Genomic DNA, 14,983 nt, shown 5'->3' with positions numbered 1-14,983 from the left:
TTTGTTGCAGATTTCAGGACTGCTAACGGATTGCATACAGCTCAACATTACATTGATTTAAATGGGACACCATGAGAATGCAACTGGCACAGCATGACCAGTGGAGGAGCAGTAGTAATGAGAGAACAACCTTCCAGTGAATCATTCCTGTATCGTGGGTGTTGACTTTGTATACATCAATCTGCACATGTTTAGACAAGCTATTGGGGGTGGGGGAGGAGGGAGGTTGGTAATTACACAATCACACCACTACAATGGAACTCCTCCAGGAATGTATTTATTTACATTAAAACGCTATCATACAAAGTGAAAAAATGACATGTTAGAGGGGTAGGGGTGCCAAAGGCCACACCCCCTCCCCACACTGCCATTTTGTTCCTCTATAGTCAAATTGTGGATGTTCTGGTCCATATCCACTTGCAGGAAAACACCCCTTCCCTCCAGCTCTATGAATGTTTGATGATTACTGTTTACTTTCAACATAGCTGTTTCTGCTCCAAAGAAAACTCTTGTCCAAAGGTTTTTTTCTTAATTTATTTATGTAACACAGTGTAGAAAGCTATCAATTCATAAGCAATGATTCTGTACAATCATCCTGCAGAAACATTTGTAGGATCCCCATTAATTTTCAACCAGCAGGCACTTTTTCCCCTACGAAAGTGCTCACAATTAACAGGGATTCTTTTTAATTTTTAATTTTTATTAAAAGATCAAAAAGGTACATGGAAAAGAAAATAAGTTTACCTTCCAATGCCTAAGGTGTGCACATAAAACAGGCACAAAGAAACAAATGTGTATTCCCATGATTCCTACATCACTAATACAGCAGAAGCAACCATCTGTACAATAAAATGCAACTGCAGAAGAAAATAACTCATCTGGAATACTTTAAAAAAAGTAGTTTTACTTTAAAATGCCTACTGATCAGAAAAAAAATCTCAGCAAAGAGAAGCAGCTAAGACACAGCTTATTCTTTAAAGCATATTTCAAGAAGGACTTAATTTTTGCCACAAATCACAAGAATAATATACAGTTGGCTAAGGGGCCACATGATAAATAATTGGGAAAGAGAATCTATCCATGCACTAGTTAAATACAGCTAAACTCTTTACAGTACACAAAAAACATTCATTAATAATGTAGTGTAAAGACTGAAATGTAAAGAGAGAAAATACATTACTGATTTTTATTATTTCAAGTTCAGGCATCTACTTGTGTTACAGCACAGCTGTCAAAAGGCGATAATGAGTAAATAATAAAACAGAGTGTTTTTGTTTCTTTCCACGTTATTCTAGAATCGAACACCGATGGGCAGTGAAGCAATCATTTTGCTGTCCAACTCATGAGGCTGCTGTGGTGTTCTAGTTCTGCATCTGTTCAAAGAACTTGTAGGTTGGATTTTCATAGCCATTTTGTTGCATCTTGGAAAGGTGGCGTTCCTCTGGTGTCACTGCAGCATCCACCTAGAGTGGGGAGAAAACGGGCCATGGTCAGGTTTCCTCTGATCCACACAATGGCTCAAGTTTACTTATTCCTCCCTTTTATATTCTGAGCTCTTATCAGTGCATTTAAACTCATATATGAAAGCTTCAACCCCATAAGAAAGACAAGCCAGCAAAGGGCTCACTCCTCAACCCTACCCTCACAGGAAAAGCCTAAGCAGGGAGGTAAGTCTTGGAGCTTGCCCTAGTCAACAGACTCTGGCCCTGGTGGACCAGATTCTAGATGGGATGGTTCTCCAGTGAACAGACACCACAACACTAAGGTCTATTAGCGCTCAACAACCAGCTTAAAGAAAGACTGACTCTCCTCTCAGAGATATCCAGGACCCAAATCATGAAGGGCGTTATGGCTCAACACCTGGAGTAGCACCTGGGAATTATTAACTAGAAGCTTCTATGAAGAGTAACTTGCAGGCAGGTAAGCTCAGCCCTGCTCCTACTGCCTTGGCCTGAAGGAACCTCGCTCTTGCCCTAGACAGCAATGGCTTGCCTCTCTGCTGCTGTAAGCTGCAGGACAAGAACTAGTCATCAGAAGTGGTTACGTTTGCTTGAGAGACAGACCAGCTTCTTTCTGCAGTGTGCTTACCACTACTGCTTGTCCCTGCCTCAAAGAATTTGCAACCTGACAGACAAAAATGGGGAAAAGGGAGACAGTTTGCATCCTGTTTTCCTACCTCCTTCATCTACTGGCTGTTTTCCAGGTCGCAAATGCTTAGGTCACTCTTCCTGCGCTTGCAGAGAGCCTGGCACAGAGGGCGTGTAACTAGAATCTCAATAATACAAACCACCTTGGCAGAACAGTAGGGGGTGGCTTGTGCTAGACCCTATTAGACACTGTCTATAGTTGCCAATTGGGACCTTTCAAATTTGCTAGTAAAAATTAAGGATACTGATGAGGGCCCACCATCAACAATCCCATAGCATTTAATGGGGAACACGTCCTCTTACTCCAGGGTTGAATTTGGTCCCCAATATCAGCGCTTTGTTTCTGACCTAGTTAAATATTTTCTACTTAACTAACAGTGACTTAATTTCTTAGCAGATAGGAACAATGACAGCTCAGTGGTTGAAACTTCATTTCTGAGTAACCGCTGCTCCATATATTAGTTTCCTTCACTGAACATTACAGTAATGTGAAACTATACCACATTAGAGGTGGTGAGACCATTCTCTAAATGTTAAAAAATGTTAATGTGTGAACACATAACTGTTGTGTATTCAAAACCTACCATCACCTGCCTATCTTCCTTAGCTCTGTTTTAATAGGTAATTAGGGGGACCCATCCCCCATAGCTATTCTATTTGCTATCCTTTACCTCTAGTGTTTGCCATCTTCCTTTAAAAAAAAAAACAAACTACTTTGTCCGAAGACTTAAAAGCAGGAAGGGCACAGAGTATTCTAAACTACTCTAAAATATTAGCTATGAAAATTTTAATGTGAATTTCTGTATGTAATGACCTTTAGCAAAAATAACCTTTTATTTTTAGCATAAAATAACCTTTTGGATAATGAAAAATGTATTCTCTCAAGAAATCTTACGTAGCAGGCTAGTTTAGTCTAACCTTTTGATGAATAAGTAAAGGAGAAGTGCTTACAGAATTGTAGGTCTGGAAGAGACCTTGAGAGGTAATCTGGTCCAGTCCCTTGCACTCATGACAGGACTAAGTATTATACCATCCCTGACAGGTGTTTGTCTAACCTGCTCTTAGTTAACCTGCTCACAAAATCCCCAATGATAGAGATTCTACAACCTCCCTAGGCAATTTATTCCAGTGCTTAGCCACCCTGACAGTTAGGAAGTTTTTTCCTAATGACCAACCTAAACCTCCCTTGCTGCAATTTAAGCCCATTGCTTCTTGTCCTATCCTCAGAGGTTAAAGAAAGCAATTTTTCTCCCTCCTCCTTGCAACAATCTTTTATGTACTTAAAAATTATGCCTCCCCCAGTTTTTCTTCTCCAGACTAAACAAACCTGATGCCTGATTTTCTTGAAATATGATCTCCAACACTGGAAATATTTTAACGTGGGGAGGACAAGTCTGTCCCCCTTTAAAAGTTATGTTACCTGAAGCCTCAGAGGAAAATAAGGGATATGTTGTTCCACACTCAGGGAAAATGCAAGCTAATCTACCTATTTCTATGGCCTTGTCTGCATGGGTTGTGACTTAGATTAGCCCCTTGCATCTCACAGTATCTTACCATCAGAACCATTTCCTACCTCATGTTATCCCACTGACTAAAAAAGAAAAGTGTCACATGTAAAAATACATCAGGTGACTTGCTGCATCAAAATCAGCCCTATTTTAGCATCCATTCTAAAAATCTTCTCTCCCCACCTTTGTTCCAATTTCAACTGACTGTAAATCGCCTTTAAAAAAAATCTGTATGCGTGAGAATAATCCTTTCCCTTCTCCGTCAAGCAAGATCACTAACTTTAAGGGTCGGACCCTGCTGCCACAGGCAGGTCGTTCCATAATTGGCTATAGCAGGGTTTCTTGCCCTCTCTCATGGCCATTATTGGAAACAGGATATTAAATGGGATGGATCACTGGTCTGGTCTGACTTGGCACTTCCTATTGTCCCTATTCTGGAATGTAACTGGACCCTTCTCTTATTAAAATACTGTCATTAAAGGGTGCTAGGCTTTTTAAAGCTGAGCCTGCAATGAGCAATGTTGTTAGATGTAAAAATATACACAAACTGTCCTGGGACAAACCTGAAAAGTGTGTGTCTTGCGTCAAGCTGACACAGCACGTGGCTTTGTACAAACCAACTGCTGGCTAGAGAGGAGGCTCACTCTTTTACATTCCCCTAGTTTTTGGGAGTAGGAACAAACCTTTCATTTTCCAAAGAAAAAAACATTTTTATAGTGCCAGAATATTACTGTTTCTTTCAGCTGGTGCAAGCAGCGGATGAGTGCTCAGCTTAGCTGTCAACAATTGTTCCAATTTATCAAGGGCAGGGGAGCCCTTGGGAACTTCACATCCTGTCTCCTCTTCAACCTCTGCCCTCAAATCCCCAAGAGACTTCTGGTACAATGACTTGCTCAGCAGCTAGCGTACAATCCTGCCCTTACATTTTAATGACTCTCCGTGCCTGCCAGTGTTCTTTCCTTTCTATCCTACCTCTCCTGGAGAGTCCTCATTACTATTTCCCACAGCGATAGCAGCCCTGGCATTAGCGGGGCTTGGTGGGAGATGGTGACAGTGCTGCAGGCTCTGCCCACAAGAGAGTCTCAGCAATTATCTCCAGACTAGTTGGCTGGCTCCTGCTGTTAAAATACCCTCTCTTCACAGGTTACCACTTGCCCTATACATGGCTATGTTGCATCTAACACCATTCAGTGATTTAATACCTGGCCAGGACTATGTTCCACCATCAGGATTCTGTTCAACAACATTTTTAATTATAATGATGAAATATGCATATTTGAGTACTGCCCAGTAGAGACAATCAGGCTAAAGTGTAAGATCTTCGGGGCAGAGGCCATCTTTTTGTTCTGCACTTATACAGTGCTTAGTGCAGTGGCAGTCCTAGGCCATGACTGGAGCCCTACACAGTAATGTAATACAAGTAATTAATAACAGTACCTGTAATTTCAAAGTTGAAGTGGGTATTTTACCCACAAAAGCTTATGCCCAAATAAATCGGTTTGTCTCTAAGGTGCCACTGGACTCCTCGTTGTTTTTGTGGATACAGACTAACACCACTACCCCTCCGATACTTGGTGCTAAATGGCTAGTCCCATTGGCCTTGCCACTAGACTGGCCCTGGGCGAAGAGAATCTGGGCTACAGGACTGGGCCATGGCTGTGCTGTACTCTTCCTTATTGAAGCTTTAGACAATACTGTACTGAACTCCATCTGTTCTTTTAGCTTTGAGCTCCCCGTGTGATTCCTTTGTTCAGAATCAGAGGGGAGGAGGAGCACACAGTACAATCTACCTGAGATGTGAGACAGGATGAGGTGAATACTCTCTGTTCTTCTTTTTATTTATTTAATCAGATGCAGAAACAGATGAGACTAAAGAACGGATAAGAAACTGAAGAGATAAGCAGGAGCATTATAAACAATTGTATTGTAAGGGCAACAGCAATATGTGTGTCTATGAAAACATGGCAAAGTTGAATAGAACATTCTCTATTAAGGTAAAACCTACATTTGATAAGCTAATTTATAACACATTCCCTATAGTCACCAAATCATGGAATCTATAGATAGCAAAGACTTATTAGGACATCTAGTTTCGCTCCTAGTCAGTTTTCACTACTGTAAATTTTCTTGTAATTTTCCCCCCAGTTTTGTTTTAGAAGTGTCAAGTGATAAGAATTCTTCTGCTTCTCTAGGGGTGATTATATCCCAGACTCTCTGATCTCACTGCCACTTTGCAGCCTCCATTTCCCTTCTCTGCTGCTCTCTTTACCTATTTTATGATGCTAAATATTTTTTCCTCCCTTCTCGATAGTTACACATTTCAGGTATTTGTAGACTTATGTCTCAGCTTAGTTTCTGCTCTGCCAATCTATACACATTTAACTCTTATGCTTTTCTTATCAGTCAACCCCATCAACCATAACCATTTTTTTGTTCTTCTCTTAGCAGTTTCCATATTGTCCAATCTGAGTCACTCAGAGCTGAACGCAATATTCCAGGTATGGACATGCCGAAGCTCTAGAGAGCATAACAATGACAGCACTTCTCTTTTCTGAGAAAGAATACTTCTTGGTATAAGCCTGGGCAGTATTTCACTACCATTTTTCTCCTTTACGTAAATAGCCTCTTATTTTGTCTGTACAGCCCCTTTTGCTCTCACGTACAGATTTTCTATGCAGCTAATCCTCATGTGACTTCATGAGCTGGTTCTCAAGGAGTGTTTACGCTAACTTTAGAGCTGGAATAGCAGGCAATATTTCCTAGAGCCCTCAAGTATATTGTAAGCAAAGATGTTTAGGGTTTGGGATTTTATTTTAAGGCGATGATGCACAATGTCTGTACCCCATTTTTAACTGTTTATGTTTGCAATCATTCGTATCAGTTAACAATTTGTCCCCCCCAGAATTGTTTGTGGTTGTCCTCCTCTCAATGAGGACAATTCACATGGAAAATTTTAACCATCAAAATTGAGCCAGTTTTAAAAATCTGTTTAAAATAATATTGGAACACCTTTCAAATGGCCATAGTATTTCCCCCCCCGGCCACCCCCCAATCACATTCGAGAACAAATATTAAGAATTTTATCCTCAGTAGAGAATTTTCAGAAAGCTAGGAGCATGTTGTAATGGAAACTGTTTTGTAAACTTACACCTATTCACATAAATTTAAATTGTCATAGTAGTTTCCGACACAAGGTAAACAGATGGGATCCAAAATTAGTTTGTCAAAATACATCTAATGTAGACCAGATGCAAAGCTATTTATATTTTAAATGTTATGCCTTTAGTGCACAACTTTGCCAGATAAATTAATCCTCTTTGGACTGGAATATCCTTACTTCAAAGATTACTGCCTACAGAGCTTTACATTTTTCAAAGTGCTGTAAAAACATTTACTAATTAATCCTCAGCATCCCTGGGAAATAGATAAGTATTATCCCAATTTTGCAGGTGAGAAACTAAGGCAGAGAGGTTAAGTGATTTGACTAAGGCCACAAACCAAGGACACAATCAAGAATCCTTGAGCCCATTCCCCAAACAAACCACTAGACAGTACTGCCTTAATTTCTGTACTACTAATTGATTAGGTATTTATGCTAGATTCAAAAGTCCTCTGTATACGCTAGCTATTATTATTTACTCACCAGTCAGTTACACTGCCATTGAAATACTCTGCTCAGTTGTACGTAAGCTGCTACTGTATTTACAAGACTTAGGCTAAAATGTCTGATTTGATTTTTGTGAAATTCACACAGATCTAAGATTATCCTCTCCATTTTTATCCAAACCTACTTTTTTTTTTTTTTTTTAATTAAAAGCTTAAGAGTTCCTACGGCACAGGACCAGTCAGTCACAATGGTCATCTGTTTAATTCTGTCTGGGCTATAAGAATACTAAATACATACGTCACAAAAATAAAACAGAGTCCCCAAAATTTTAAATCTCTTCTGCACTGAATAATGACCTGTGTGTGTTTAAGAATCATCCCTCCTATGTATCCTGTAGGGCCTGAAGTGTCACTCATAGGAATTCAATTGCTGCCAAGACAAATGCAAGACAAATCCTAAAGAAAGTAGCAAAATTTAGTTTAATTTAAAACTGAAAATGTTTAGCTGGCGGTTTCTGGAAAGAAAAGATCTGAATCTCTTGAGGATTGCCTGATATGATGCACTAATGCAAAATGAATAGATATCTACAGTGAATGTTCTGGGTATCAATTCCAAAAGAGGAGATTTTTTTTTTTTTTTTTAAGTTCATTATGCCTTTTATTTATAGTGAAGTTCCATGAAATCACAGCAGGTGGTAGCCGCAGTAATACTTTAAATGTACTGTGAGTATGTGATGGATTTACTGGGCACTTTGGGATATGAAGCAGTTTCCATTCTGAGAAAAGATCTTGCAAGTTTTATAATCTGTAAGTTTCATATTAGCTGTAAATCACAGGCTGTTGGCTGGAAAGAATTAGTCCTGTTGGTAGAACAAAAAGTAATACAGCATCTGTGTAGGGCAAATCTGCATTTGCTACTGTACACAGTAAAATCCACAAATCCTAGCTAACTGTTTAGTTAACCTTTTAGAAACCAATTTAAAAAAGTCCTTACATGTGAATTCCCAATGACAATAGTAATATCTCAGATTTTTGAACCCATACAATATTCTCTTTGCAGCTACTATTAAATTCTAAAGGGAAATTAATGTCCATGTTAAAGGTCATAGGTCATGGATAATTCCTGGACAGATTTTTGCAGTTTGAGATTTAATTAGATGGGGCATACCCTATGGATTGCTGTGCTCATATTTACTTGTTCAGACCATTCAGTTCCATCCTGCTGAATAATACTATTAGTTTAACAAGACAGCCACACTACTTTCAATCACTGGTTAATCAAGGAGCTCATTTTCTTAGCCCATTTGTAAACACATGGATTTACATGGTTGTTCACAGCACACTGCTGCCATGTCCATTCACGTAAGCGCAGCTTTGCTCGGTAACCTTTACTCACCTCCACTACACCATGATGGATGGATGTGTACTGTTTTTTCTTCAGCATCACCAAGGTAATGACAATGACTGTTGCTATGACGACACCTCCCACCATTAGTCCAATGATGGCACCTTTGTTTGAACCCACATCTTCAGCAAAGAATACCTAGGGAAAAAAAAAAATAAAGCAGATAAGTAATGAAATCCCCTCTGCTATTTAGCTAAGTTGTACAGTCTTCTATGCAATTTACAAAAAGTCTAAGTGGACTTTGCAGAAATGTTATTTCATGACCCCAATGTTCCAATCTCTTCAGCAGTGCAGCAATCAGGTCACTGAAGCACTAAGCTCTCTCTGTCATAGAAAAGGTACACGGGCAGTGTGGCAAGTTTTAATGGCTACTGTACCAGTACCAGTATCAGTTCTGTGGATCCATGGAGGACTTCTCTCCATGGCTGTTAAGCCAGCACTGCCCATCAGTTTTAGAGGCACTTGAAATATGACTTGTAATTGCTGCTCAGGCTAGTTTAGGGGATGGCTATACAAACCCCAGGGTGATTGGTGAGGATTGAGGGAAAATATTGGAAAAATGTACATTTTTCTCTACCTTTGAGATGCTAAAAGATTAAATGCTTCATGAATTTACATATAGTCAAGATTGGTTTGGGTAAGCATGATGTGCTTGTCTGATATAAAGGCTTATTTTAGACCTACAGGATAACAATGAAGCCTCAATGTAACCAGCTGAGTTAAGGGGAGAAAGTTCAAAAAAGCAAGGTGATTTGTCTAGCAGCAAAGAGAGAGTTTAGCAAATGGGAAAATAAACATTCTATTTTAAGGTGCCTAGTAAGGCAAATCAAGCCTTTCCAGAGTGAGGAGAAAATAGTTATTTTTAATTTATTTTTATATAATTAAAATAACTACTGCCTGTCTGCTTCTCAATGATGAACATTCTTGTTTATCATCAGAATAAGGTCTTGTAGACAAGCTACATATATAATATATATATGGAATAAATAGAGGAGAAATTATTGGCTCTTTCTTATATCTTCATTTACCCACCAGGGCAAGTTAAGAGCATAATATTTAGCTGATTTCCTGCTTCTTCCTCCTTTTCAAATTCTTGTCTAAGAATCAAAGAACTGTATCACATTTTTTAAAGAAAACAGTCTTCTATGTAAAGGCATTAAAACATGCAAATTAAATATGCTGTTCCATTGTTGTCAACAAGAGATGTTTAAGCAATGTTAAAAATGCAATGCAACAGACATAAAATGTACAGAGTTTGCATAATTTGTTGTGCTGACAGTGTTAATGTCTCCTGACAATTTTACATGCATGTACACAAAAACATGCAAATATACTTATTTTAAATTTAGATAATTTCTGTTTACTTCATACAGGTTAGCAAAAGATGAAGGCCTGAAGGATTTTCAGTTATGAAAAACAATGTATGATCCTACTAGAACACAAATACCTATCAATAGAAAAATAACTGCAACTTCAGGTCAATTATTAATTGCAGCCCTGCATTATGTTTTACATATGCGTTCTAAGCATCTCAGTAAATATTCCAAAGGGATTTTCTCTTTAAAAATCTTCCAGATGAGAAAAAAAGAAATCTAAAAGCATGTCTACACCTGCTGCTTTCAAATTACACCTAATCAGGTGACAATCTCAGAGACGGAACTCAGAAATAACTCCAGTCAGGGGAAAGAGAAAATAATACTTAGGAATACTTACTGATTTAGAACAACAACATTAATGTGTCTTTCCAGTAAGAAGTCTGACTAAGATGGTAACACTGTGTATGGTAATAAGAAATTTGTCATGTATTTTCAGTCAGTCACAGTACATTTGAAACAATATGGGAATACTACCCCAGTATGTGCCTTCACTAAAATCTAAACTGATGTGATATATGAAGAGGATGACTTCCTAATTAATACTGAGTAATGGTTCTGGCTATCAGTAGATAACACAGGATAACACAATTTAAAATCAGGTGTTTTTAAAGAGATACAATATTCTCTTTACCAAATACAATACATTATCTTTTCCACTAGCAGGTAGAAGGAGCTGCAGCTCCTAATTGCTTGCACAGATACCTGCACGGTCACTTTTGGAGTTACTATAATTGACTGTGTGTGACACAGAGGCAATAAAATGAAACACTGAAATGCACTAGTGCCAGGTTTCCTCTTCCAAATAACCTTTCTCTGACTTATTTCATCATAATATTTAACCCTCCTGAGTGAGGTGTGGCAGAATTTCCCAAATTAGTGCTAATGCATTTTGGATTAGCTTGTCACCCTGGGAATTCTCAATTCTCAGCATCAAAGAGCTGAGTATCTTTTTACACAGTCATTACCTAGTTCAAATGCAAATTTGAGTCCCATTTTAATTTTTCGGAACTATTTAGGTTTAAGAATATATTTTAAAAAAAACCTTTCAAGTTTATCATTAGGATTTTAGAAATCTAAGATCTGAAATTCCACCATGTATTATTCCTTCGCAAAAGAGGAAGCAAGAAGACAGATTTAACAATTTGCTTGTAGAATTGCAACATTGCTGCGAGAATCTTCCACTACATTACTCCTAATGGTCCTGCTCAAAATGGTCCTGATTCCTGGAGTCAGGGGGAATCTTTCTGAACAGGCTTTGGATCTGTCCCTGTTAGAAGACGTGTTCTCTCATTTGGATATCCTTGTATTCATAAGAGTCACAATGCACTGTTAAGGCAGGGTCTTTCTCCCGCCTACCTCACAGTGTAATTTATTGCTCACTGTACAAAAATATCAAACAAAATAAAGATATAAGTAACTACAGTTGCAAATTAAATCTAGTGGAGAATCTTCTCCTTTGAAAGTGAGTGAGACAGGGAAGGGGAGGAGCTGGCAGACCCTTTATAACCTAACAGTGGTTAGAGTACTCACAAGTGATGTGAGAGACCCAGATTCAATTACTTCCTCTGCCTGATATGGAGAAGGGATTTGAACTTGGGTCTCCCACCTCTCAGATGCCCCACACTAGCAGAAAAGGGGTTAAAAGCAGACTTAGGGTGGCTGTACAGGAGGCAGCCAATCACAGAAGGGCTTACAGGAGCAGGCAATCAGGGCCGGGCCAGCCCATATAAGAAGGGCTGCAGAACAAAGCAGGATCAGTCACTCCCAGGAGCTTGAGATGGGAGGAGAACTGGCTGTAGGTGGAGGGCAGCAAGTACCCTGGGCAGAGCCGTGCTGCAGGCAGAGATTTAGGGAGCTAAAGGCAGCTCTTGGCAGACTGCAGGGATCTGCAGCCTGAGGCCATGATGCAAGGGCAAAGAGGCTGCAGTTTGCCACTGAAGGGAGTGGCTGGACAGTAGATTGCAGGTTCCTCTGGAAGCGGGGAAACGTAGAATGTGGCACATCTGGAAGGCAATGTCGCTGCAGAGGACACTGTGGTCCTGGGAGTGACATAGGTCCCGGAACAGAGGTGACAGTGGGCGAGACACCACCAGAAGAGGGTGCAGAACTAATTCCCAAGACTGCCAGCAGGAGGTGCCGCAGTGGTGAGTCGCACCCCATCATAGTGCCCTAACCACTGGGCTAGAGAGCCAGTCAGTCTTACTTTTGCTCAATGAATATTTAATTATTTATAGACTATGCAACAGCTCCCATAGAAGAGTTTGAGAGACACCCACACCACACTGTCTCACAGCCCAGTGGTAGGGGCATACACCAGAGAGGTAAGAGACCTGAAAACTGAACCCAGGTCTACCATATGTTGGCTGAGTGCCCTAACCACGGGGCTAAAGGTTACAAGGGGGCCGCCGCCGCCGCTGCTGCTGCCTCTCTCTGATGCTCAATTTCTTGCAAAAATGGCTTAGTTGACCAACCCTGGGAGTGGAGACAGTTGCTGAACTCCATTTTGGAGGGAGGCACCCAACTCCCTTTGAGGAAGAGCTTAGGCCACACCCCTTTCCTTGGCATTTCCTATTAGCTGGCCTAGATGACTCCCAGCTGAAGTGTCTGCGCTGCAATTAAATAGCCCCTTAGGCGGAGTCAGCTGGCCTGAGCCAGCCATGGGTTTTTACTTGCTGTGCAGACATACCCAGAGTCTGGCAGCTAAACACAAGATTGAACTGATAGTTTAGCATAAGTAGTTAGAACATAGTTTAAGGAACCATTCAAGGTGAATGGTCCCCTTCACCATGAATGGTCCCTTAGAGCAGTGTTTCTCAACAACCGGTCCTTGAGATCTCCCTGACACTGTTTAGGAAGTCAGCAAGCCAGTTCCTGGTATCAAAAAGGTTGAGAAACGCTGCCTTAGACACCTTTCCCAGCCCTGATGAAGAGAGCTGTGTCACTTGAAACCTTGTCTCTCTCACCAATAGAAGCTGGTCTAGTAAATGCTATTACTTCACCCACCTTGTATCTCTCATATCTTGGGACAACACTGTATTTTTTTTTTTTTTTTACTCGTGTCTAGCGATGTTCCCAGTTCAATGTTTTCTTTCTTACTTTTTTGGATCATTGAGCATTGGCACTGAGCACGGGCATTGAGCGTACGTGGTACAGGCATAAATGACCATACAGGTTGGTGACTGATTCACAAATATGGTGTGTGTTTTCCTCTCATACTAGTCTTACACTGGTGTAAGTTTACTGACTCCGATGGAATTACTCCCAATTTATACTCATCTAAGAGGGAGCAGAATCAGACAGTGTGTGTGAAAATTATGTGTAGATATTTTTTTCCAACCACGCAATTAAAAAAATGTGGGCCATAATGTCCCTGTAGGTAAGGACGTTATTAGCCACAGTGATTCAAAACAAATTTAAAGCTTTAGATGTTCACTCACCAATTTTTGATGATGCACTTCGTATCCTGAATCATGTCTGAACTCTGCATCCATCTTTACTTCAGAGATCTCTTCTGTTTTAACATTGGTCAATCCAGAACCTGCATTGACCACAATGAAATAATTTATTAAACCACCACTTAAATAATTAGCTAGCAAAAGTTGACAGCAAAAGGCAATGGTGTCACTCACATAAATGAAGTGTAATGTAATGTGAAAATTGAGCTGGAGAAGCAATGAAGTGTATCCAATTTTGCATTCCCACTGACAATGAGCCAGTAAACTTCCTCCTCTATGTAAGTGTTTCTCAGTCCACTACAGCTGTGGTGGTGAATGCACCAAAGATTTGCAGTATGAAACACTGAGAATCAAGTAGTGAGGATGTAAGGTAGTGGTCTCATGAAGTGGCCCACAGGATGGAAGAGTTGAGATGCTTTGACATTAAGGAATATTGATATTAAGGCTGAACTTTTCCTATTTAACTCCCACTGTTGTGAATTGCATCTTACTTTGCTTTCTGTGAGTTTGTACCTTATTTTAAGTATGTTTTAAAAATTATGGCGAGGCAGTAGACTTTCCATAGTTGAGGCTGAAACCAGCTTTCAATATAAAGCACTACTTTAGCACAACTTTACACTTGGGCTCGGAAAATTGATTTGGGACACTTACTCTGAAGGCAAATGATGATGTTTCTATGAAGTTTACAGAACTCTGTTTCTGTAGTGCAAGTCATTACAAATTATCCTGATTTCAAATTTTGACTGTTGTAACCTCTGGGTATTTCTATAGCTGAGTTTAAAAAAAAAAAAAAGCTCAAGTGATCTGAATTTAGCGGCACAAAACAAGGATTCTAGTCCAAGGCATGTCTAGTCTAGGCATGTGTTGTTCATTAGAAACTATCCCCTCTCCATGGTTACTATGGTAAGAACATAGGAACTGCTGTACCGGATCAGCCTCATGTTACCTAGTCCAGTAATCAGTGAGCCCCTTCCCCTCTTGGTCTCCATCCTAATCCTTGAGAGTTAAGTGATTGTTTTAAACCTGAAGAAGGTTTTACATCTCTTCCAAATTTCTTCTTTTATAACCACTCTGGATAGTCTTGTTATCTGCGTAATCCCTCTTTGAATCTTGCTAAATTCTTAGCCTCGGTGACATCCTGTGGCAATTAGTTGCACAGTCTGATTAGTTGCACTAACGTTGAGTGAAAGTATTTATTTTCATCTGTTGTGAATTTGCCACCTTTCAGTTTCATTGAATGTCCTCTTGTCCTTTGTGTTATGAGACAAGCAGAACAGACGCTCCCAAACTACCTGTAGACTATACAAATGATCCCGTTTTAAGGGTGATTTTGATCCCTCTTATAACACACCATTAAAAAAAAAAATTTCACTTTCAGGACACTCTTCAAGGCATTTAGACTGTTTTCTGGCATGTTTGATTTATTAAGTTAACTACTTATTGATGTTAAAATGCTTAACATTTTTTTTTAAAAAGAGCAAGGTGT

General features: G+C 39.7%; 1 protein-coding gene across 4 annotated transcripts in view; it reads right to left on the bottom strand.

The window, feature by feature from the left end:
- Nucleotides 1-975: 975 nt before the first annotated feature.
- The window catches only part of APP (amyloid beta precursor protein), a 298,757-nt gene continuing 284,749 nt past the window's right edge, over nt 976-14,983 (bottom strand). For all 4 annotated transcript variants that reach the window (XM_077819733.1, XM_077819738.1, XM_077819747.1 and 1 more), the window contains 3 exons: nt 13,480-13,580; nt 8,658-8,804; nt 976-1,463 (listed from right to left, as the gene is read on the bottom strand). In XM_077819733.1, coding sequence (XP_077675859.1) covers nt 1,362-1,463; nt 8,658-8,804; nt 13,480-13,580 — 350 coding nt within the window. In that variant the 3' untranslated portion in view covers nt 976-1,361. The remainder of the gene's footprint in view (nt 1,464-8,657; nt 8,805-13,479; nt 13,581-14,983) is intronic.

The sequence above is a fragment of the Eretmochelys imbricata genome, chromosome 1, assembly GCF_965152235.1.
Source record: "Eretmochelys imbricata isolate rEreImb1 chromosome 1, rEreImb1.hap1, whole genome shotgun sequence".
Lineage (NCBI taxonomy): Eukaryota > Metazoa > Chordata > Testudines > Cheloniidae > Eretmochelys > Eretmochelys imbricata.
The sequence above is the reverse complement of the archived record's forward strand: the minus strand, read 5'-3'. Positions and strand labels throughout refer to the sequence as shown.